Source organism: Balearica regulorum, chromosome 5 (genome assembly GCF_011004875.1).
Source record: "Balearica regulorum gibbericeps isolate bBalReg1 chromosome 5, bBalReg1.pri, whole genome shotgun sequence".
Classification (NCBI taxonomy): Eukaryota; Metazoa; Chordata; class Aves; order Gruiformes; family Gruidae; genus Balearica; species Balearica regulorum.
In genome coordinates, this window is record NC_046188.1 from 5,556,518 (window position 1) to 5,581,163 (window position 24,646).

Genomic DNA, 24,646 nt, shown 5'->3' on the forward strand with positions numbered 1-24,646 from the left:
GGTCAGACAGATCCTAGCTCTGGATAGTGAACAGTTAAGATCAACATCAGAACTAGGACTCTCTGAGTTTTGAAGTGGTGCATCAGGTATTGGAACAAAAAATGTCACCAGTGTGTTCGAGAGCACACAAGAGGCTTTTTTCTATACTACCTGCAACCTCATTGCAGGTAACGCGGTGTTTTCATGGTAAATTACATCATCCTTATCCTCTCTAACAATGTTTGCTGGTGCTGGATCATCTTCTTAACACAAGTATCACCCTCTCAATCACAGTGCCACAACGTGGCAAACGAGAACCAAATCAGGGCCATCCCCACATTGACAAGACATTTGTTTGCTCTTTCTGTTTAAACTAGCTGAGGACAGTGAACATAGCACTGCTGGTGTGTGAAAGCAGTTCAGCTCCAGCTCGTGCCCACAAAGGTCCTTTGGTGCCTGAAAACACACATAAAACCCCATTAAAACCTTGAACGAAATGATGTATGCAAACACCTTCGTAGATAGAAGTGTCTAAAAACTGACCTGCAGAGCAACTGCGGGACACATAGAGCCAACATGAGTAGAGATAATATGCATTAATCTTTCCGAATGGAGTCTTGGAAAAGAAACAAATCTAAAAGGATACAGAGACTCATTTCATTCTCCAAAAAGCAAGTATTTCTTTCATTAATTACTTTGAATAAAAGCCTTATAATTCACTCACTTTCAAATGGGTATTTTATTCTTTTCCTACTTTACTTCAGAACTCAGCAATTCAGAAATGGAAGCCTGCAACCCCACAGACTATTTTCTTCCTTATTAAACAAACTCTCTTAGGACAGGCAGAGAAGTTGCTGGATTGTCCTTTAAAGTCCAGACCTGTCACTTCCTTGAGAAGTAACAGTAACAAACAAAAATGAGCAAGTCTTACACGCGTGCAAAACTTCCACATTGGGACAGGAAGAACCCACTATTTCTCTGTATTTCGAGGGGCTCTGTGTAATAGAATCCTCACATCTAAAGGACTTGTTTGTTGCTGTGCTATCTAGTAGCGTGTTTTTAGAACAGAGATTATTTAATGTGGAACAGCAGTGGAGAAACTGGATCACTTGAGACTTTGCTAAGTTTCCACTGTTTTCAGTTGCCCAACGCAGTCCAAGGCCTGCCTTTGCCTACCCATACGAGGAAGAACGTCCTCGTTGCTCCTTTGGAAAGGAGGAGCAACAACTCCTGCGCTCTTCCCTGATCTGCAGGAGTCCCCAAAACAGCGCTGGCAGTGTCCTTGTGGGCAGCGCCTGTGCCCGGCCAGGTTTGGGCTGATCAAAGCACAAACACTAACGTGAGCATCTCCGGGGGTGTGAGCGAGGACTGGGGAGGCAGCAAAGGAAACGTTTGAGGGCAAGGGTGCCGCCGCCAGAGGATTCGCAGAGGAAGGGACACCGGCCGGGACACCGGCCTAGGCCCGAGCGGGCCCCCAGGCCTGAGCCTGACCCCAGCAGTGGCCTCAACCGGGCAGGCCGCGACCCCCACAGCAGCCCCGGAAGCGGGTGCCCCGAGCCCCCCGGGCTGACCAGCGGTGGCGGCAGGACCCTGCGGGCCAGACGCTCGGGCTCCGGGTCCGGGCCGAGCCGGCACCGTGAGGGCGGCCAGGCCCTGCCCGCGCCCCGTCCCGCCCGGGCCCATAGCGAGCCCGCCCCGCCCCGCCGTCGCTAGGCCCCGCCGCCAAGGGAGGAAGTGTCGTAACAGCTGACAGGAAACTTGGCCGCGGGTTACGGCAGCGGCGGCCGCGCTTGGCGGCCGCTGGATGAGCGGAGAGTGGGAGCCGCGGCGCTGAGGAGACGCGGGGGTGAGTGGCCGCGGCGGCGGGCGGGGAGGCCGCGGCGGCGGCGGGCGGCCGCCCGGGGCCCACAAGGGACCGGGGAAGGGCCCCGGCGGCGGCGGCGGGGGCAGCGGGACAGCAGGAAAAGGCGGCGGCGGGGCGGCGAGGCGGGGCCCGAGCACCGTCTCTGCCTTTGTTCGCGCCCCCCCCCCCCCCCCCCGACCGCGGCCCGTGAGGAGGCCGCCGCCCCCCCTCGTCCCCGTCTCGTCTGACCCCCTCCCTCTCGGTGGGTTTGTGTCGGTCTCTCCCGTAGGATATGGCCGAGCTACCGCCGGGGCCTAGCAGCGTCCTCTCCCCGCAGGGGGATACGCTCTCCCCCTTCCCCGGAGGAGGAGGAGGAGGGGGGGCTGCTTCCTCCTCCTCTTCCACCTCCTCTGCCGCCGCCGCCGCCTGCACCGGGGCCCAGGACGAGGAGGCCGAAGAGGAGGAGGAAGAGGAGGGACCCGCGGGCGGACGGGAGCAGCAGCAGCGAGGAGGAGGCGGCAGCGACGGCGGCAAGGGGGGGCCGCAGCAGCACCGCCTCCACCACCACCACCACCATCCCCCGCACCACAACCACCAGCTCAACGGCCTCATCAGCCCCGAGCTGCGGCACCTGCGGGCCTCCCTCAAGAGCAAGATCCTCAGCTCGGAGGCAGGGGCAGCCCCCGAGGGGCTGGAGAACAAACGAGCCAGCAAAACAATGGGCTCTGGACAGCAGCAGTCATCGCCCCCGACCACAGCACCGTGCTCATCCTCCCTTACCAACCACCTCCCTCCCCAGGGAAGGACTGCACCCTCTCCTCCTCCTTCTCCCCCAGCAGCAGCAGCAACAGGGGACAGGAGCCAGCCTGCTGCCACTACTACAGCTGCTGCTAAGACTGCAGCCCGCAATGGACTGGCAGGAGGGACTGGCTTGGAGGAGGAAGAGCAGGAGGAGGGGGATGAAGGAGGGGAGGAGAAGAAGTCCCTGCTGCTACTCTCCACGTCCTTAGCAGCAGCTTGCAGTTTGAAAGGCTCGGGAACGGACTGTCAGCCCGAGGAGGACCTAACGATACGATACGTCCGATACGAGTCAGAGCTGCAGATGCCCGATATCATGAGACTGATCACCAAAGATCTGTCTGAACCCTACTCCATTTACACATATAGGTATTTTATCCACAACTGGCCACAACTTTGCTTTTTGGTAAGTGCTGGAGGGGGCAGGGAGGGCAGGAATTGGGAGTGGTTTGGGGCTGGGGAGGAGAGGATTAAAGGGTTGACATTTGTGGAAATACTTCTAATAATCTTTTCGTGGGTAAGGCCAAGCTTTTTTGGAAGTACCTGTCTTCCTACAGAAGTCTCCTTGTGACCTGTGCTTGTATAAGTAAAGCATATGCCTGAAGTTCCTACATTTGTTAATACATGTTTTAAGTGGTGAGGAAAGGATTTGAGCACAGAGCTAGTATCCAGGAATTCAAGGCTTCTAATCTTGGTTCTGACATTGACTTTGGCAACCTTTGGTAGCTCATTTTATCATTCTGCCTCAGTTCCTGGGTTTGTATTTAAAACAGAAAGTCCTTAGCCCACTAGTGTCTTACGAGTGCTTAGTAATTCTTGCACAATGGTTTTGAAACAGGCTTCAGCATGGCTAGCATATAAATGTTGAGTGATACATGGAGAAACAAGTACAACTGTTTTGCTTTTTACAGGTGTGATAGTGTATGCAGCACGCAGAAATTCTCATGCTGCTTAGATCATCTTGCTGTACTAACGATGTATTTAGTTTTATATTCTTCCTACTGAACTACTGAAAAGATTGATTTAGCTGTCACCCTGTCTTTCTAAATGTTTAGCGTTTCTTATGGAAGAATTTGTGCCTCAGTTGAAAAGTATGCTTTTAGGATGCTAATTTGTCCACAGGTACATGAAACTGAGCGTAAGTTGGCCTGAGGGGTATACGTGCATAGTGGGAGCTTAGCTCTGTTTGATTTACTCATAGGAGAACTTTAGTCTGCAAAAGAGAACGTTTACAGGAGCGTATGGCACTTCCTTGCTAAGGTAAATGATGAATTCTTCTCTCTTGATGCTTTAATCAAAGCTGGACACCTCTCTGAAAGGTAGGATTTAGCCAGAACCAAGACACCCTTCAATTCAGGAGTATCTCTGTAAAATTTTAATAGGATATGAGTACAGGAGGTGAGGCTAATGGAATCCATCTGGCCTTAAACTTCCTGAATGTTCTTGGTTTAGGGTCTGGTATAATTTATAGCAGGATTTATATGATTTATAGGAGGATTTTCGGAACGGTGCCTCTTAAAACCCTGAAGAGGGAATACAGTAGGATTATAGGAAGTTGAGCAAAGTATTACCTTCTGGAACAATATAGAAATACGAAAATACTTGAAAACATTGTTCAATGCAAAGTCATGTTTGTCATTATGAGGATGCTGATCAGAGCAGAATGGTATTTTTCAAGCACTGAGCTCTGTGTGTGACTGATTTACCTCATACTGAAAAGAAATGTGTGTGAGCTACAAATGTCCATACTTTCAGCGTCAAGTGTATCACTGATAATGCCAAGGCAATGTTTGATACTATTAGATTGCAATGCATTTGTTTAGATTTTAAATCTTTTTTTTTTGGTCGGGGAGTAACTTGACAACTTCGATACGAAAAGAACAATGGCAAGTTGTTTAACAGAGCACTAAAATAGATGTTTTCTAATATTTATTTTTAACAAATGCATTCAAAGAATGAGATATCACTCAAGGAAAAGAAAGTGTCTTAAGCTTATTTTATAGTGACAGCTTTTTTTTTTAATAGCATTGAAGAATCAACAAAACTTTACTGGAACTCTATTTGCCAGTTTTTTGAAGGATGGAACGTGTAAAATACACAAAACTGTAGAGAAGCATATGTGGCTATTAATGTCTAAAGTTGTCAGCAAATTGTTATCTACTTCATAATTTGAAGCTTTTACAGTATGTTGAGTCAAGTCTGATGGATTTTTTTTTTTTTTTTTTGGTGACTGATTTTAGTATTTTTAAGGTTTGGGTTTTAGAGGTTGTCTTGAAGACTTTCTGTTCTATAAATGTAATTTGTTCCTGCCATTAATGGATTCCTGAACTGCTTCAATCTAATAAGTCTCTTTAAAATATTTATCTTCAGTCAGGGCCTACATATTTCAATTAGCAAGAACAGTGTCAGGATGGTGAACAGAAGCATAGCGCCTGATCTCACAGAATCATTTGTCTTTAATGCCTTGTGGTTTCACACCCTCCTGGTTTCAGGTTTTGTTTTGGTTTTGATTGGTCTTTGGGACAGGGGTTAGACTGAAGTTTGATTGTATTTGAAAAGATATCTGTAGGAGTTCAATTAATTCCTGTACTGAATTTCACCATCACCATTTTTTAAAATCTTCCAATGCATGCTCCTCTGTCTTTCATTGCACTGTCACGGGCTTCTTTCCCTTTCTCAACATGTGAGGGGAAAGTACTAACACCATTTAAATTTGAAGACGGGATGTTTATTTTTCGTAAATGATCAGCAATTGTCCTTTGCTGATATTTATTAAGTAAACCATCTTAAACACCATAATTTTGCTATCTAGCATTTTGGATACCTGACAATGCAGAGCTGTTTTCTAGGGGCATTATTAACATTATTCCTGTCGATGATGATCTCATGGGTTTGAAACTCGCTGAGTTTTGGCTTGGCCTTCCCAAGTTGCACTGTTGGTCTAATGGCTAGTGCAGCCCAAAGAGCTGCTTGCTTTTCCTTTCTGTTCAACTACCTCCTCCTCGCTTGTGCCAACCCTTGTGTTTTACTGATTTGGGAAGCTAAGATAACCCTCACACCACCACTGTATATTTTAAGTGTGCATGTATGTTTTAGGGTCAAGTTTCTCTTGGTTTAGGGCTCCAAACATGTTCATAGGATGTCACAGGCACTGGTGTTGGTGCAAGAGAAGAGGTGAGTATGCGCAGCTGGAGGAAAGGCATAGGACCAATTCTGACTAGTCACTAGTGTGGTTTTAGTGTATCAAACCACTTCCTAACTTTTTCCTCAAACAAGAAGTATGTGTTCCACTTTAAAAGGACCTGCAGATACTAGGAATCTTCAGAACCTCTTCATTTTAATGTCAAATTCTTCTGTGTAACTGTCTTCCTGACTTTAGGGGTAACAAGTTGGGAATACTTGATGATCAGTTCTGATGTGTTACACTGCGACATTATCTGAGTGAGCTGTTGCAAGGTAATAACTTTCTCCTCCATAAACTGCAACTGTCTGCTTCAACTCAGGTGTTGCTTGTCTTTGCAAGAGCAGTTTCGCACTGTGTGCTAGGTGTGGATGCCCTGTTAAGTGCCTGGTTTTTACTTAGTCCCAGGAGCTCTGTCAGCCCAGTTTCTCTTCAAGTGACTTATGATAACCACTTCTTTGTCAAAAAATGACAGAAGAAAGGGATATCTTTTGTTTCACGTGAAGTATTTTTAAGCATTGCTACAGCATCGTCCTCATATGGATTGTAAATGCATTTTCAGAGTTGTAGCTTCCTTTTAAAGTGTTTATGCGGCTTCTAGTCTTAGCAGTGTTAAAGTTCTAAAACTTCGATTTAGACCTGATACATTAAACATTTCAGAAAATTGTTTTCAAAATACTTTAGCGTGAGAGAGGTGAGCTTAGGAAACCTTGCTCTCTGCCAAAGTTTGGATAAGACAGGATGTAATAAAAGCAGAGTTCTGGCTGAGTGTTGTAACCTCTCCTGTAATTCACAGTACTGCACCATCCAGCTGCCTTTTAAGAAAGATCTGGAAAATCTGTGCTTTTATTGGGTTCTTAACTTTGCCACTAGCTATAGCAGCATTTATAATTTAAACTTTCACAAGTTTAAAAATAACCTATTATTTCCATGTAAGTGGTTTTAGATGTGTTGTAAATCCTAAATGACTGCAGTTAAGATGTTGTTTTATACTAATGCTTTGCCTTTTTTTTGATTGGATTTTATTCATGAGTCTAAGCGTACTTCATGTTCAAATTAACACTTGTGAGACATCGTCCCTGTTTTTTCAGTTGCAGAAAACTTGAGACTTAAAAGAAGAACCAGAAAAGTTAGGCAACTGTCTGGGAAGTCTTCCTAGCCTCATGGCAGACATGGGAAGAAATTCTATAATATCCAATCCCACTCTGCAAACTCTCTGTATTGCAGTTTTTTTTTTAGGAATGATCGTGGGTTTAGGTACAGGCTTGCCATGGTACTTCTCACTGTCAGGCTTTGTGAAAACTTCAGTCATTGCAGCATCTGAGTACGTAAGAACAGCTAGTGTAGTTACTCTGGCAATGCCCTTGCACAGGAGGGAATTACCCGTGTCCAGTTTCATAGGGTGGGAACAGAGTGACTTAGTGATTTGCCCAGTATCGTAAAGACTGCCAGACTTTAGGTTAAAACCATTAGCCTAAATGTATGTTCTAATGGCATTCAGTAACATGATCGCTATATGTAAGCCAAAGGATTCATGCAGAGCCGTTCCTGTGATGCTTTGGGATGGATTTTGACACATATGCGAAAGGGAAACTGTATTGCAGTAGCGCAGGTTCTACTGCATTTGAATCGCAAAATACTTCTCTTTCAGGGGCTAGTTGGTTGTTTTAGTTTGCTATAAATGGCAACAAATGTCACAGCATCTGGGTATGAAATGCATGCTCAGACTGTGGCTGACAGACTTAATGCTGTCTTTGCTAATGAAATGAATGCCAATTGTTTAAATTTGTGAAAAGTAACATCCTTGCTGATTTACAGACATTTCTGTGCTAACTCTTCTAGTAATACATGGTTGCAATACAAAGATACGGAACATTTTAAACATTTGAATCTATACATAGGAACAAAGTTGATGCAAATATTGGATTTGAATTCATGTGTGCTAATCCTGCTAATGACTTTACGATTGAAGTAAATCTTATAGTACTCTGTGGGGTTTATAGTATATAATAGTAACTTGGGCTGAATTCTGTTTGTAGAAACTTGTATGTTTAGAAGTACTGTCATATACCTGAAAAGAAAATTTGGCCCATGGTTGTTTTTTCATAAATGGTGTTGTGTAGGAACTACTTTTTGTCTCTGCTCTCCACTCTCCTCCCTAGTTCAGTCTAGTGGTTTTTATTTATGCAGTTTAACCTTCTCCAAGTTCTCCAGGTTCATTTCCAGGTTTAGATAGGGTGGGAAAGAAGGAGAAAGGAGACAAAAGGCCACAGAACCCCCTCAAATTGAGGTGGAGATAATGCAGCACTCCCTCTGTAAGTGGAACAACTATAGATAAATTGCCAGACTTACCTGCCTAAAGACAGAGAAATAGGTGTGTGTTTGGGGAGCTAGTAACAAAGTCATGCTTTATTCAGCTCTCTGGCAACAGTGGTAAAACCAGTGGGTATTTGCTTCTTTAATCACAGAAACAAACTTCTTTGCTGTTCATTTAGCATTTTAAATATATGATTCATGAACATAGCTTTTCTGAAAAGTGTCCTAAACAAGAAAGAACACAGATATGCAATGTCTAGAATGTCACTACTCTTGAAGTGTGTAAAAAATATATCTTAAAAATTCTCCGCATGACTGTTACGATCAACAATTTGCACGTGTTCACTTCAGGGCAAAGCATAACTATAACATGCTTGTTTGCGGTGTGATTTTTTTTTTTTTTTTTTTTTAGTGAGGTATAAGATTACATCTAGGTACTCTGTGTAATTATAGCAATGTTATGAACAGTCTGTCTGATGATACTCTTTATTTAACTCCCTGGTTTTCTCAGGTCTGAGCTGAGATAAAAAACTTGCCTTGAGCTGCCACTTTGCATACACATTTTTAGTATGAGTACAGCTTTTTTGTGGAATAAACTGTGTTTTAGAACAAATGAAAGACTGCTTAGAGGCTGTGTATTTCAGTCCTTTAAGATCATACTACACTTTTTGTTTTAAAACCCACTTGTTTAGATTGTTCAGGGTTGTTCTTGGATACTACTAAAAAATGTGTTTTCCTGCCAAATAAAAACTTAGCAATAATTATATTTGCCTGGTGAGCTTAAACTGTACTAGAAATGATGTTATGATCAAGCTGCATCATGGAGCTTTGGAACTGCAGCTCATAGGTTTTGGGCTGCTTCATTTCACCTTTGATAGAGCTCCTGGTCGACAGCTAACTTGGTTAATAGCCCACCATCCAGGTAGAGAAGCTAGGAGACATTATTCTTCTTGGGGCGAAAAACCTGTGGGTCTGTGCCTGCAGTACGATCTACGTGAATGAATCTTCTGTCTGTAGAGTCTTAGTCTACAAGCTGTATACAAAAAGGTTCAGGTGATTGGAGACTATAGAAATATGTACATAGACTTTGGAGAGGTGAACACTAGGTTCACAGGTGGGCTGCACTGAGACCTGGCAGTACTGGCTTTGGCAAGTCCATTTGACGCGTCTTACTGTTGTAAATTTGGATTATCCAGAAGCGCTTGTGCCAAGCATGTGCTGTAGTCCCAGTTTAGTTGCTACACTTGAGCTGAAGGCTGGTTCCCCCCCTGAGATACAAGTCTATCAGAGTCTGTGAATGCACTTATTATACTCCCATACATACAAATACGAGTTTCCTTTTCATGTCTGTCAGTCTTTCCTGAATGAATAGTAGTTCCTTCTCCCCTTGGATGCTATCCTACTCTGCAGCATTATTCAGTTTTACTGCTGCAGGTTATAATGTCATTAATCTCTCATGCTGCCTAATCCTTCAGTTAACATATGATTTAGATTTCCTACACTCTAATATATTTCATGGTAAAATTCTGGTGAACGCAGTGGTTGTGCAAGTGGTTTGATAAGTGTATGGGGAGGAGTTGGATTCTTTTCTTTTGGGGTTTTTTTCTTAATATTTCAGAATAACTACATCTCCTTGATCACACTTTTTGTGACAGTGATGTTGGGATTAACTGTCAGTGCACAGCTCTTAACAAATGAAATCTCTGAACAGTTAAAATGTATAAAATTAACTGTGTGGTTTTTTGTTTGTTCTTTGGGTGTCACATGACTGAAAATGACAGTTTCTAAAGATTAAACACAGCAACATTTTTCTCTGATCCATTGTGGTCTTGCCATTAAAACCAGACAAAAATTAAGCATGTTATCTACCACAACCCTTGTACATGAAAATTCAGATCACTATAAAACAGGAATAGACTTTTTTTCCTCTGTGGCAGCCCATGTGAAAGGGTGATTTATTCTTTAACCTGGTCTTTTCTTTTTTTTTTTTTTTTTTTTTTTAATATTACCACTTTTCTTTCTTTCTCCCTGCTTTTCTATCACACACCTTCTTGCCTATAGACTTCATGGAATAATACTGTGATTCTCTCCAGGACAATCTATTGGTTGTTAATTGACTGTAACTTTATTTGAATGTAATAAAGAAATGAGTCCTTTAATCTTATTTACATTTTTGGACATGTTTTTAAAATTTACCTAGGTTTGGGTTTGGTTTTTTTATAGCTTTATGCAAACAAATTTTGTGTGGCTGTTTTCACTTAATGAACTGGTTTACTACTTTTGGTAGCACTGTAGATCACAAACTGAGAATGCATACGTGTATGTTTGTCTTTAAGGCCATGGTAGGTGAGGAGTGTGTAGGTGCCATCGTCTGCAAGCTGGATATGCACAAAAAGATGTTCCGCAGAGGTTATATAGCCATGTTAGCAGTGGATTCCAAATACAGAAGAAAAGGAATTGGTAAGAATAGCCTTTTTTGTTATTTCTTACTTAAATCCTGTAGTTGGGATAACTGTAGCTGTCAAAGATTTAAGCAGAACTGAACTTTTAGATGTGGTGATTTGTCTGTCATTCCTGCCTTACTCAACCACACGAGCTCCCCAGTGGCTTTTTTTATTTTGTTAAAATAACCTGATGGCCCTATGAGATTTACATCTGGGATACAATAAAGCTAAAAAGAAAGGCAGGCAGCAGCCCCTTACCTCTGCCTGTAACAACGGTGGGAATTGCTTTGCCTTTTTATATGTACCCTCATCGCTGTATTTCTATGTTGTGTGCAGTCTATCTTCTTTCAGTGAACTTATCCCCTGGCTTTCCTGTATCAATTATGCATATATTGCCCGTTGGGGAGAATGTATATAGTTCATTGTTGTATTAATAAGTGAAGAAAAATAGTTGTGTATTGCTACTTGAATGACTGAAATGGAGATCTGTTTTGTTGGGATGTTACATGATAAAAGAAATCACTCTTGACAGGGCGTTTGCCCTCCCTCATTAATCAGTTTTGCCCTGATGCAAGGATTTTCATTCTAACACTAATTATTCCAGTTGGCTTAATTAAAGATCTGTTCTTATGGAACTTAATATTTTTGGTGTTGGTTATTGTGAAATTAGATTTTGTAACATTTTTTAACTTAGAACGTAGATCTTTAAAATCTAGAAATGTGCTTCACTGCTGATTCACACTGAAGAGCTCATACTTTTGTGATTAAAGACAGAAAATTACTTGCAATGGAAAAATATACTATTGTGTTTGTTCTCCTCTTCAGAAAAAAAACCACAACCAAACCCTCCAAAAAACTTGAAGCACTGTGTATTATCATGACTATTCAAGCATGTACAGATTCCCCCCCGCCCCGTGCAAGTCAAAAGCCATTGTTGGTTTCTATAGTGGAGCAGAGGGAAGAGGATACTGAGCAATCATTGTCTCTCCTTTCCTTTTAGCTGAGTCATGAAGGAGCCTGCTATAATTTAATTGCAGGTGCTTGGATTCATAAGTAAATAAGAACTAATGCTGTTATTATGAAGATCTCTGCAATATTTTCCCCTCGCTTTAGTCAGTTCATTATTTTAGAATTATATAAATAGAATTTATATTTAAAGCCTTGCTTACTTTAGCATTATGTATGTTGACTTTTTCCTACATTTGCCACCTTGCTGTTTCTCAAAGTGCACTGTTAATCTGAAGGTTTGTTTTATATGTAGTACAGTTTTGTCATATGTTCAATGAAAATCTTAATTTATTAAAGTTTTGAGACTACTTTAAAACATTCTCTAGATTCCTTGGGGTTTTTTTTCCTTTTCCTTAGCCTTCTTATGGAAGTGAGATTTATGCAATTTCATTGAACAGCAGTTTTTTCCACTAATAACTTTGAAATCAACTTTCAATTTCACCCCAATTCTACAGACAGGTAGGGATATTACATTTGTAGAACTGTTGTGAAATAGATGAAAAATAATGATAAAGAATTAAATTAATGCTTGACTGAAGGGGAAGGGATGGGCTTCAACCATATTAGATACTAGCAAATCCAAATGGGAGTAAGCCACAAGCAGAGTGGTTTCATAAGTTCTGTTACTAATGGAAGTATTTGTTTTAGTAAGAGGAAATTCCCTTGGAAGATGAATGTCCTTCAAGTACATGCCAGCAGATTTTGACTTTAAATGCAAGAAAAAGGAATGAATCACATCTTGGAAGGCTATATATAACACTATGTTAAACATAGAAGCCTGTTTCTAATATCCTTATATTAGAAGAATCTTGCGCTCAAGCTGAGTCTCTGGACAACTTTACAGATTATTTTATTGTTCAAACTTGAGACTGCAACTTGACTGCATCTTCTTGTTTCTTTCTTTTCTTTCCTCCCTGCTTTCCCCAGGTGTCATGTCATGTAGGTAGCACACATTAGTCATATATAAGCTAGCATCTTTTGCATTGCAACTTTGACACTTACTGAAATCTATATTTCAGGTACAAACTTGGTTAAGAAAGCTATTTATGCTATGGTTGAAGGAGATTGTGATGAGGTAAGATTTTATAATAAAAAACTTTCATAATGTAACTGGCTTGCATTCTCCTATTGTGGATTAATTTCACAGGTTTTTCTTCTACAGGACTTTTTTTTTAGGCGGGGAGTGGGTTGGTAAGAAGCTATTCCTTTTATAATAAGAGGAAAAATAACCTCAGAAAACTGTATGGCACAAATAAGAGAAGGATTTTCTAAATTTATTGTAAGTACTTCATTTCAGTGTTTCAGGTTTTGTTTTACTTGGCAAAGCTGCCCCAGCCTTCAGTCGCAGGCACATTTTCCTCCAAAGGCTCTAGTTCAAGGTGCTACTGACCAGTGTAACTTGCACGTGGTGTGTGATACTTCCACGCTTTCAGAATGCAGGAAGATACTGGAACAGTATGTGCCACGGTCTTGCAGACTGCGTCAGGCTATTCTGACAGTGCGTAGCTGTATTGTATAGCACTAACAGAACTCTCATGATTTAGTATGTCAGCGAAAACTTGGAAGGAAAGTGACTGAATCACTGTCAGACTTTCTCTAGCCTGTATGTTTCTAGTCTTTCCATTTACCAGATTACAGTCCCTACTCTTTTTATATATATTTAAAATATATAAAGCAACTAACTGCCTTTATATGCCATGTTTAACTTGTGAGGAACTCTTCCTGCATCCATCCTCCTTAATCTGGTTATCTGTCCCTTTAACTTTCATCTCCTTGGTACAATGCAATCGTTAGCTTGTTCCTGATATGTGAGCACTGTGTCATTTCAGTGTGTCAGAGTTAATGATCCTTTGATCTCTATGTTACCTCGTTTAAACTGCTCCCTCAATTGTCCTACTGTGGTGTGGTAAAGTTTATGCAAAACTACAATTGTTGTCACAGGACTTCTGGCACATACTCTGATTATTTTTCTTTCTACTTGTTTGATGCCTCTTGCATGTGTTCTGACTTCATTGTTTGAGATATTTATTCTTCCCTTCAGATTCCTTCATGTCTCTGCTTACTCGTATCTTTTTTTTCTCTCTATAATTTCTTTTGTACTCGGGCAGTGTAGTGCAACCTGATAGTTCTGTAATTCTTTAAGTTTGTTTTGGCTTGTTGCTTCTGTTGTCATATATAATAGGCTTTGCTCTAATCTCTTTTACTACTTACTACATTGAACTAATCAAGAAAAGGTTTTATTTGTTTGGGTTTTTTTCTATTGCTTTCCACTACGGTCTTGAATTCTTTTGCCTTTGCTAGAGTATTCAAGATTAAAAAAAAATAATAATTGAGGAATGATATCACACCGTTCACATCACAGTTGGAGAATTGAGATGCGGAGTAGTGAAGTGAGTTGCCTACTGTAGTTAGTCAGTAGTAGAACTGGATATTTCTACTCAAGCGATCAGAGTTGCAGTAATTATCATATGATTTATGAATGTATGTGTACTACTCCTCACGTAATTTCATTTCTAAATTGGACTATCTAACAGGTGTATGCATAATGATCTCTCCTGTGTCTGTCTTTTTTTTCTACCACTGTAATATAATACTGAGAGTCCTTCTTACTGGTTTTTTTATATTTGTAAAAATGAAATAAATGTGATAAGGATTGCAGACTAGTCTGCAGTGAGACTTCATTAGGTCTTAGTCACAGGTTTTCATCTATGGTGCTGCTTAAATGCTTTGTACTAAGTGCATAGGGCTTTTTTCAGAGACTATTGCTGTCCCTCTTTAATTGACGACACTACAATTCAAACTCCTTGAAGTGTGTGCTGGATGGGTGCAGGCATGTTTCAGTTCCAGTTTGGAAACTGTGTAACCGTATATGATTCTGAACTAATTATGCCCTGCTTCTTGGGGACTCTTGTATCAGCTGAGTCTTGTGCTAGCACAGAATTTTGAAACAGGAGCTTATTATGCCTGGGCAACATGGAGCACAAGTAGAGTATACATCTGACTTTCTACACTGGTCAGCAGAGGCATACCCACGCTGATTTAATTCATTTATGTTCTTTTTCACGTACGGATTATCTACAGCCAAATAGCCAATGTTTTCTTCTTTTCTTTGCCACCAAGTGTAGGTTTCTTCCAGATATATATGGTACAAAACAGTGATGTTGTTTACCTGTACTGCACTGTGGATTGCAGAGTTCTCAGTCATGACCAGAATCTGAAAAATCCAACTAGCCACCCATGAAAAGCTCGGTCCGACAGAGCCAAGACACTTGCCCTTGCCAGTTTTTACAGCAGTTGTTGGGGGAACAGTTTCTGGCTGGCTGATTAATGCCTATAGCTGATCAAACATGAATTAATGCATCACAGTAATTTGTCTTCGTGAGGTGTGTAAATAATTTAATCATCTCTGCTACTCTTAAGGTATTTTTCTACATCCCTTAATAAAATCAGAAGCATAATGAAAATTAAAAGATGCTGCTACTTGATACAAGATGAACTGCAATGCAAAAATATACTGTTTTCTGAAACTTGTTTGGAATAGGATTAAGAACAGGAATATGCAGCTGTGGGTGTCATCAAAAATTTCTGAAGGCTGCTTGGAAACTCTTCCCTTCAATCTAATTGTGGAATAGATGCAGTAAATGTACTTAATTGTAATAACTTGTGACATATAATCTGATAAATGCTTTGTTCAGTGTATTACTTCTCGAAGTACCGTAGATTGGACTTTTGAGTCCTGAAAAGTAAAGGATTTATACACCACCATAGATGAAAACCTTGAAAAATCACTACTTATGTTCTGGCATTTCAAAGTATGCCACAATATTTTAGTGATTAAGGACTATTTTTTTTTTTTTTTCCTGTAAGCTAATTTAGTGGGAATAAACTAAGCCAGGCCTATGCAACAAGTGATTTACAGTGCAAGCTTCTGTGGTCAGCCAACTGCCTAAGAGGTAGTTTATGCTATATGCTGTGCTTCAAAGTTGCGAGGCAATATCCTGCCAGCCGGGGTTGTTTCCTGGCTTGAAGAAGCTGTGGGGTGAGTAAGTGAAGAAGTGAATTGGCTGGGATGGAATCTGTGTGGAGGGGAGGAGATGGCCACAGGGCTGGCCATGGCCCACATTAGAATAGAACCGAGGGAAGTGATCTGATGTTGGGGTGAGTGGTTGAGGTAGAAATAACCTTCAAGCCTGAAGAAAGTAGTCAACAGCATGCTTTGAGCTTGAGTGTCTGGATATAACACTACAAAACTTGAGGGATCTTTGTTTTGTTTGTGGTTTTTGGTTTTGTTTTTTTTTACCTTGGTGACATTCTTAAGCATTTGATGTTAATGAATTCTGATATTTGGGGTAGTGAACTGAAGGTTTTCAAGATTATAATGGCCCAAGTTTCCAACAGGTCACAATGATTTAGAATAAGTTTATGGGCTGGTTGCATAGAAAATGTGAACTATGGAAATAAATCAGGTGAAGGTGAATAGTTTTCTCTCATCTCCAAAATTTTGAAGGTATTATTCTTCCAGTGTAAAAAGGAAAGTATGTGCTAACTTCAGCAAGTTAAGCATCTGGCTGCTTTTTGTATATTTGCTTAGTTTGTACTGACAAGCAATTTTCAAAAATTGTACTGCTTAGGACCTTCATGGTGGAACTGGTTACATCCCTTAATCACAATAGAAAGGAGGAGTTGTTCATTCATACATAGGTTTTTCCATCTGTAACAAATGACTGTAAGTGATCTGCATATGAATCATTCACTTCGTATTACGGAAATAATGTACCATGTAACTGGTAACTCATCAAAGTAAGACTCTGATAGGTGGGACTTTGAGCTTTTTTTTTTTTTTTTTTTTTAAGCAAAATGTAGAATGTGAAAAGGAATTGCAACTTCCCATGGGAATTTCCATCAAAACTTTAGAGTTATTTAAAGTGAGGTTTTTTCACCACACTGGTAGGCGTGTCACTTTAATTCAGTACCACACTTGTAAAAATTAAATGTATATTTTTATATAATCCTATTTAAAAATATCAAACTATTAACATCTTAGCTTTTTCTTAATCTACACATCATCTAAGGTATTGTTTTATTTTGCGTGCTACCTTTCCTGAAAAGTTAAGGCAGTTAAACTGATTAAGAACACTGGACAAGCACTCAGAACTTGAGTCTGATGATATGTCAGACTTATAAGCAAGAATAGCAACCTCTTCTGTGAGTCCTAAGACAGTACTTTGTTCATTTGCTTATTTGATTTGGCTGTATTCATTCTATGACTTTGTTTCTAAACTTGAGTTCATTCAGCGTTTGACCTGATTCATTCAAAGCTTGACCTCTTCATTTTTCTTGTTTAGGAATAAATTCTAGGTATGAAAACGTAATAACAAGAAACATTGCACTCCGCTCTAACTATAGAAAATTTCTTACTTCTAAATCCAGTTAAAAATGAGACAGTTGAGATAAAATGTTAGGCTTATGAAATTTAAGACAGAAGAGAAAGTAACAGCCTTCAGAAAGTTGCAGCTTGTGCAGAAAATGCTGTTAAATCCAGTCAGACCTTTGCTGGTCTCCAGGGGAGGATGTGATTGTGTTATTAGAGGATTTAACAGGCATATGTGTACAACACAATAGACCCTATGAGACCAGAAATAAATGTAATGATTGAAGATTTGGGGCTTGATTGAAAATCTCGTACAAGAAGAGGTGAATCCTTCACAAAACAAAGCTAGTGAAATTTGGATGAAACATGGCTGTGTTTCTTTTTTAGATAATAGAAACACGTCTTTAGCCCTTTGAGATCAACGCAGTATGTTGAGATCAGGGAATTAGTTTTCATTGTGCTGAGTCTTCCTTAGAAATACCAGAGCAAATCTCTTGCATTTGCTTTCAAGATGAGCATTCACTCAGGTAGTGGGATTCCAACAAACCTGAATTTCAACATTTAACCACTCCCTTAAATTCAGTGATCTGCAGTGTTGGAAGTCTTTTAGCATTGCAAGGTGTGTGAGCTTGCAGTTTAATACAGATGCGTTATATCACTCGGCCAGGTTACTAAACTTTTATGAGAGTGAATGCTGTTTGCAGCTAGAGTTCAAATAATTGTCTCCTGCGCTGTGGATTTACATGGGTCAGATTTCCTCTTTGGCGTAATGCTTTGTTTTATTTTGAATTAAGAAGTTGTACAATGCGCATAATTGTGTAGAAAATAGCATTCCTCAGGAAAACTATTGTGCTTCCATAATTTGTTACAAATTAATAGATAGCCATTTTAATGGATTAAGGATGTTAAGAATAATTGATCAAGTCACAAGACTTGATAGTAATATTCTATGAAGTGCCAGCAAGAGAAATTCAATATCTAATTCTTGCCATAAGACTAAGAATTGAATTAGCTTGTCTTAAGAGTGAAGGTACAACAGACTGTCCTGCTGTAATTTAAGAACTCTGACTATTAGTATTTTAATGTGTGACTTGGTTCTTTTTTGGAAAATGAATTACTTCTAGGTCTTTTTTTTTCCCCCCAGTGTATGTTGTTCATTGAGTTATTAGCTTCAGAGTTACTATTCTTTCAAACGTTCTTATGTTGAGACACGTAGGGGGAATTATCATTTGGAGTGTGTTCAGAGTAGCTTGAAACTTGAGTGATGGTCAAATATATACGTTTAATGGATCTTAAAATCTTTTTGAAGGTGACCAGTGTAACTGCTGGCTGCCTCCCTTTTTTAATATTGGCTTAGCCACGACTCAGACTGCAGAAAACAAACCTGATGGAAAGAAAAAGGAAAGGTTTTCTACCAGGTTGCTTTTTGAAGTAGCTCAGCAACAAGTCTGGTGAGCTGGTGGAAGAGGTGAGGGAGAATGGAAATGCAAGTCTGAAGGCAGTGCAGCCACAGAGTCCGTAAAATACATTAACTTAAACTGCTCTACAAGTATAGGCTAGTATTTTGTTCCTGGTTTTAGGGGAGTGGAGGGATGTTAACCAATTATTTTGCTTTTTATTGGAGGAGAAGGGAGTCCTGGGTTTTGAGCTGGGATAGATGACTTTTTTGGACTGAGTTTTATGTATACAGTTCTAACTACACAGAGTGGGTATGAAATGCTGGGTTAGAAATAGCTGTTAGTGGATTTAACACCAGCAGTGATCACTGTTTTGCTGCAGAAATTGCTTAGGCTGTGTTTTCATTATATGGTCTTTCTACAGCTCTTGTTTAACGTGTAAATGTACATTGTCATGGGACTGTATGTAGTCTAGTCAGCTTATTCAGCCTGTGTTCTTGCGCAACCATGATCTGTCCTTAATAGCAGAATCCTTAAATAATTGAGTTGGACAACAGTAAAGAGGCAAAACAAGTTTTTATCATTTGGAGTGGGTGCACAGCTTGCCAGTTATGGTTGAGCTCTGCTCAGTACATTTGGAGAAAAGAGGGGAAAACAATTCAGAGGGACATACTTTCTGAAGTTTTGTATTTAACTTCTTGTTAACGCCAGTGTAGTTTGTTGCCTGTACTTGAAACTTCTGGAATAATTTTGATGGGAAGAGAAAGGATGAGATGGGAAGCTCAACATGAGCTGGCGGTGTGTGCTTGCAGCCCAGAAAGCCAGCCGTATCCTGGGCTGCATCAAAAGCAGCGTGACCAGCAGGTCAGGGGAGGAGACTCTCCCCTCTACTCTGCTCTTCTGAGACCCCACCTGGCGAACTGCATCCAGCTCTGGGGTCCCCAGGACAAGAAGGACATGGAGCTGTTGGAGCTAATCCAGAGGAGACTACGAAGATGGTCCAAGGGCTGGAGCACCTCTCCTATGAAGACAGGCTGAGAGAGTTGGGGTTGTTCAGCCTGGAGAAGAGAAGGCTCTGGGGAGACCTTAGAGCCCCTTCCAGTCCCTAAACGGGCTCCAAGAAAGCTGGAGAGGGACTGGTGACAAGGGCAGGGAGTGACAGGACAAGGGGGAATGGCATTAAACTGAAAGAGAGGAGATTGAGATTAGATATAAGGAAGGAATTCTTCCCTGTGAGGGTGCTGAGGCCCTGGCACAGGTTGCCCAGAGAAGCTGCGGCTGCCCCTGGCTCCCTGGCAGTGTTCAAGGCCAGGTTGGATGGGGCTTTGGGCAACCTGGTCTAGTGGAGGGTGTCCCTGCCCATGGCAGGGGGGTTGGAACTGGATGGGCTTTAAGGTCCCTTCCAACCCAAACCATTCTATAAGTCTATGATTTTGAGTCTTAATTTGTACTTCATTTACAATTGGGTTTGGTCTGAGCTATTTATGACAGGTCTTCCTGCAGCTGGGATCTTACCAACACAGGGGCAAAACGATGGAAAAACCTGTTCATTCTTCCTGGTGTGCACTTTGGTTTGAGTTTGGGATACTTGCGTTGTGCACAAATATTCATTGCAAACATTGAGTCTGACAGCTAGTTGTAGATTGCTGAAGCTTTTTTCTAGGTCTAAACCTATCGAATTAGATGTCAATGATATTAAATGACTAAACAAAACCTCATGTGCCAACTTCTGACATTTAAAAGTTCAGTTGATCATTCAAAATTAAAGTATGTTTTCGACCCTGACCTGTTTGGTAAGTTGGGTTTTTTGTTTTGGTTTTTTCTGGGGGGAGGGTGTTTGGAGGTGGGGATTGTTTTTTGTTTGTTTGTTTGGTTGGTTTTTTTTACCATAGCTTTAGGTAATGCATTGAAATACTATTTACAGCAAAGAATTAAAATGTTGATATGAATGAAACTTGCTTACAATGACAGTTGTTGATCAACTGCTAGATTGTTGCTTTTTTTTTTAATGTGGGAATGGAGGGGCGTTGCTCAAATACATCATGACAAGAAAAAAATTAATTCCACTCATTGCTAATAAGTGTACCTTTAAATAAAAACTTTGAAATTGTCATGTATTTGCAACTGCTTTCTAATATGATATGATTTTTTTCTTTTCTTTCCTTGAAGGTTGTATTGGAAACAGAAATCACGAATAAGTCCGCTTTGAAACTTTATGAAAACCTTGGTTTTGTGCGAGACAAGAGGCTGTTCAGATACTATTTAAATGGAGTTGATGCACTGCGTCTTAAACTATGGCTGCGTTAAAAGAAACCATCACATCAAGCAACTGACGTCCCAACAGCGCAGAGTTGTCCTTTGCATGCAATGCAATTTGTACAAAATTGCTTTGCAGGTGGACTTATAATTTCCAAGCAGCTCTTAATCTGTCAGTGTCTCATTGAGTGTCGCACATATTTGTTGCACTTTGGCATGGCGCATTTGTTCAGAATTAAAACCGATTGTTTCAAACTTCAAGTTCTTTTGGTACCAGCAAGATGTGCCAGTTGATAGCCAAGATATGTTCATTCATTTGCAAGTCTACTGACTGTATTACATACACAGTGAACATTTTATCAAAGAACCTGTATGTGGAACGCGACTTTTGGTTCCAGAAAAAAGCCAATGTAGATTGTAAAATTCTATAAGTATACTAACATTTCATACAAAAATTGCCATAGTTTTCTGGAAAAAGGCTTCAATTTTAGGTTTTATTTTTCAATATTGAATTTTCCATTCTTAAATATTGGTACCTCAGTGATTAGTGAATGAAAAAATGTATTGTAGGGTGGGGTGTGTGTTACAATGAGTAACAGTAACAATTAAATTGCGTCTGCCAGTGCCTGTATAGATAAGTATATTTGTCTTCACCTCTAAGTTTGGAGTGCATGCTTTTATTCTTTTACTTTCTTCAATTGTCTTTGCAAGAAAATTTCTGCTTTTATTTAAATTCGGGATTTGATAATAAATTATTTCAGATTTTTATAATTTGGATACTTCTCCCAAACAAGGGTTTGGAAGGCCCTTCTTTTCTTAATAGCAAGAAGTGTAAGCTATTTTGAAAACCTTGAGTAGCTGCTGAAAGATGTCACCAGTAAATCGCTGCTGGTTTTGGATGCACTTTTTTCGTTAAAAAGAGTGAGGGACTTTAAAAAGAAGATATAGAAAATTAATGTAAATTGGTATGATTTTATTTAATCAAAATTATTGCTAGAAGCTCTGAAAAACAGCTATTTTAAGATAGTTGGAAATTTTTTTTTCTTCAGATTCAGATTGCTTTGCTTCAGTGTTCTAAAATGCTTCAATCTTTGGTTCTTGGTCTTGGAAATAAATTTCAAGGTGTATTGTATGCATTTTTAGCTGCTCTCATTTTCTCTAAACTTACATGAGCTAAATTATTGGGGGATTTTTTCCCCTCTAAAATCAAAGCAGAGGGGAAGGACTTCTCTCTTTCTCACATTTGCTCTTGCTCTGTTTTTCTCTTTTTTTTTTTTTTCTCCTTTCTTTAATTGGGCTTACATAGGTTTTACCGATACCCATCAATTTTTTCAGTAATTACAGTGTCTAGGCTTTGTCGTGGTTTAACCCAGCAGGCAGCTAAAACAACCACACAGCCATTTGCTCAATCCCCCTCCAGTGGGATGGGGGAGAGAATCAAAAAGAAAAAAGATAAAACTCACGGGTTGAGATAAAGACAGTTTAATGGCCAGAAAAGGAAGAGAATAATAATAATAAAAGGATATACAAAACAAGTGATGCTCAGCACAGTTGCTCACCACCCAAAGCTGATGCTCAGCTTGGTCCTGAGCCGTGCCACCTCCCGGCCAACCCCCCAGTTATCAGCGGAACATGACATCGTATGGTGTGGAATATCCCTTTGGCCAGTTTGGGTCAGCTGTCCTGGCCGTGTCCCCTCCCAGCTTCTTGGATGCCCCCCGCCTTCTTGTTGGCGGGGCAGTTGAGAAGCTGAGAAGTCCTTGACTGCTTGGCAACAGCTAAAAACATCAGTGTGTTATCAACATTATTCTCATCCTATATCCAAACCACAGCAGTATACCTGCTGCTAGGAAGAGAGTTAACTCTATCCCAGCCAAAACCAGGACAGCTTTCTTGTTCAGTGTGATTATGTAGCCCAGTTCTATGAATCAGTTGGGGTTTTTTCACTTTGGGGAAAAAAAAAACCAAAACAAAACATGATACTAGTTGACTTGTGGAAGAACCTATGTAATCTATTAAAAGGATGAACTAGGTGAATTTGCTCTTCTGTAGTTGAGCGTATCTTCAGACTTGCCTTACTGCACTTTTTTTTTTTTTTTTTTAAGGGTTTGGTTTGAGTCATGGGGTTTTTTTGCTAATTACTGTACATTTAAAACAAAACCCCTACCTCCAGTAACATTTGGAAAAGAGCCCTGTGCAGGAAAACTGGATTTAAAGGAAAGCCTTGTTTTGCACAGACCAGTCACACATGGTGATGGACATTTCTTACCATGTAAAAATTATAAGTTGTATTTGAAAATAAAGATTTTTAATGCAAATTGGCCCTTCTGAGTTTTCTGCTTGTAGACACCATTTGTGCTTTTGAGGAGTTTTGTTCCCCTCAGAAAACTCATGTTTAAAATGGGGCTGGAGTCTGTTATTCACAGAACGTGGTGGAGTTCAGCATAAAGCCTGTATGTTGCCGCTTTTGTTCACGTTATCCCAGTCCCTCAGGTTTGCCAGTTTTTCTGGGCAGCTTTTCAGGAAGTTTCATTCCTAGTTAAGACTTAAACATTGATAATTCAATGGAAACAGATTTCTCTCACCCACATTCTGGGGGTCCAGGACGTAGTGACTGCTCTGGCTTGAAGTAAGGAGAGAGATCAGGGAGGTTTTGTACCTTGTTAACTGCTGTCGGACTTGTATCACAAACTGCAAACCAGGCTATCTTGTGTGTCTGCTGATGTTTAAAAACTGAAAAGCCAGACAGGCAAGTTTTCCACAGGTTAATATTTAAGCTGTGGGTGTCTTCAGATTCAAAAGCCGACTTAGAACTTAGCCCAAATCACTTTTCACGAAGGGGCTGCCAGAAACATGGCTTCTGAGCAAACTTCAAATACAATTCCGTTTGTTTATTGTAAGAAGTAATTGTCGCCATGCACATTTTGAAAATACTGGGCAAAATAGGTGCACGTTTCATTTAAAAGAGCGAACTGAAAGGTTCTGATACTGCTGCTGTGTAACACGCAGTTCGCTATGGAAGATGCTGAAGCGTTATGTGTTGGTTTGTATTAAACAGATTTGTTCTCTGTGTTGCTTGGGATTCGGGTATCAAGTGGGAAGTTCCAAATATGCAAAGAGGTGAAAATAGGTTTTCAAAAGAAATCTAGCAATGAAAAGTTAGTTATTTCTCATGTCTGTTGCTAAAACAGAGTCCTCCCCCCCAACCTTTTGCATTGACAAATCTAACGAAGGAGTTGATCACATTTATGTTTAAATTTGCCCAGATGTTGCTGTTGACTGACATGTCGGTATGGATGTTTGCATTATATTGTTTTTTAAGAAATGGTCGTGTTCATCACCTTCAAGAAAAGTAGGCATAATCTAATTGGCCTTGCATAGTACGTCACAAACTATTTTTCAGGGCGCTGCAAGACATTGCTAAAACTGAGTGCTACGTTAAAAAAATTTCAGGTCTTGTATAAACATTACAACCTATGTTGGAGTTCAGGTATCAGGTGGGCATCTCTGAAAATATCAAGTGTATCTCAAAATACTGGACTGCTGTTTTGAGTGGATTATATTCTTCTGTCCCTTTATCCTTTTTGATGAGAACAAAAACAGTGGGGTTATGAAATGTACAAGCTGTCTAAATACAATGCAGTCAAATAAATGGTTAAGTTGTTTATCTTTTTCCTTTTGAATGGAAATGCTCTAATGCTTATTTTGCTTTATCTACAAAATAGGAATGCATGCTTATTCTTGAGAGAGAAATGGTGGAAAAAAATTTTACAGGAGAATTGTTTATTGCTACTTGATTTTCATTTCCGTGCCTCTGTTAGAAGCATCTTGAATAACATTTATATGAACTTCAGTTCCAGAGATGAACTAAAATGGATCTGTTTTTCATGCCTGTTGAGTTACAACCAATGTAATCATTCTGGACTTTCCTGGGAGAGAAAGGGTGGGGTATTTTTATTATTTCAGTTGTAATAAGCAGGAGTCGAGAACAACTTGCAGCCCTTGCAAAGCCAAGAACTATAAAAGCGTATGGAGGAGCCTATGGATTTTTAA

At 40.3% G+C, this 24,646-nt stretch overlaps 1 protein-coding gene across 2 annotated transcripts; it reads left to right on the forward strand.

The window, feature by feature from the left end:
• The first annotated feature begins 1,681 nt into the window (after positions 1–1,681).
• On the forward strand, positions 1,682–24,258 carry NAA30 (N-alpha-acetyltransferase 30, NatC catalytic subunit). 2 transcript variants are annotated; one of them, XM_075753279.1, is made up of 6 exons: positions 1,683–1,825; positions 2,112–3,026; positions 10,454–10,577; positions 12,589–12,644; positions 20,507–23,056; positions 23,109–24,258. In XM_075753279.1, the coding sequence occupies exons 2-5, from the start codon at positions 2,115–2,117 to the stop codon at positions 20,642–20,644; spliced, it is 1,230 nt and encodes a 409-aa protein (XP_075609394.1). In that variant the 5' UTR covers positions 1,683–1,825; positions 2,112–2,114; the 3' UTR covers positions 20,645–23,056; positions 23,109–24,258. The 2 variants fall into 2 exon arrangements, with proteins under 2 accessions (XP_075609395.1, XP_075609394.1); XM_075753280.1 differs by lacking the exons at positions 10,454–10,577; positions 12,589–12,644; positions 23,109–24,258 and having other exon boundaries at positions 1,682–1,825; positions 20,507–22,911.
• Positions 24,259–24,646: the final 388 nt, after the last annotated feature.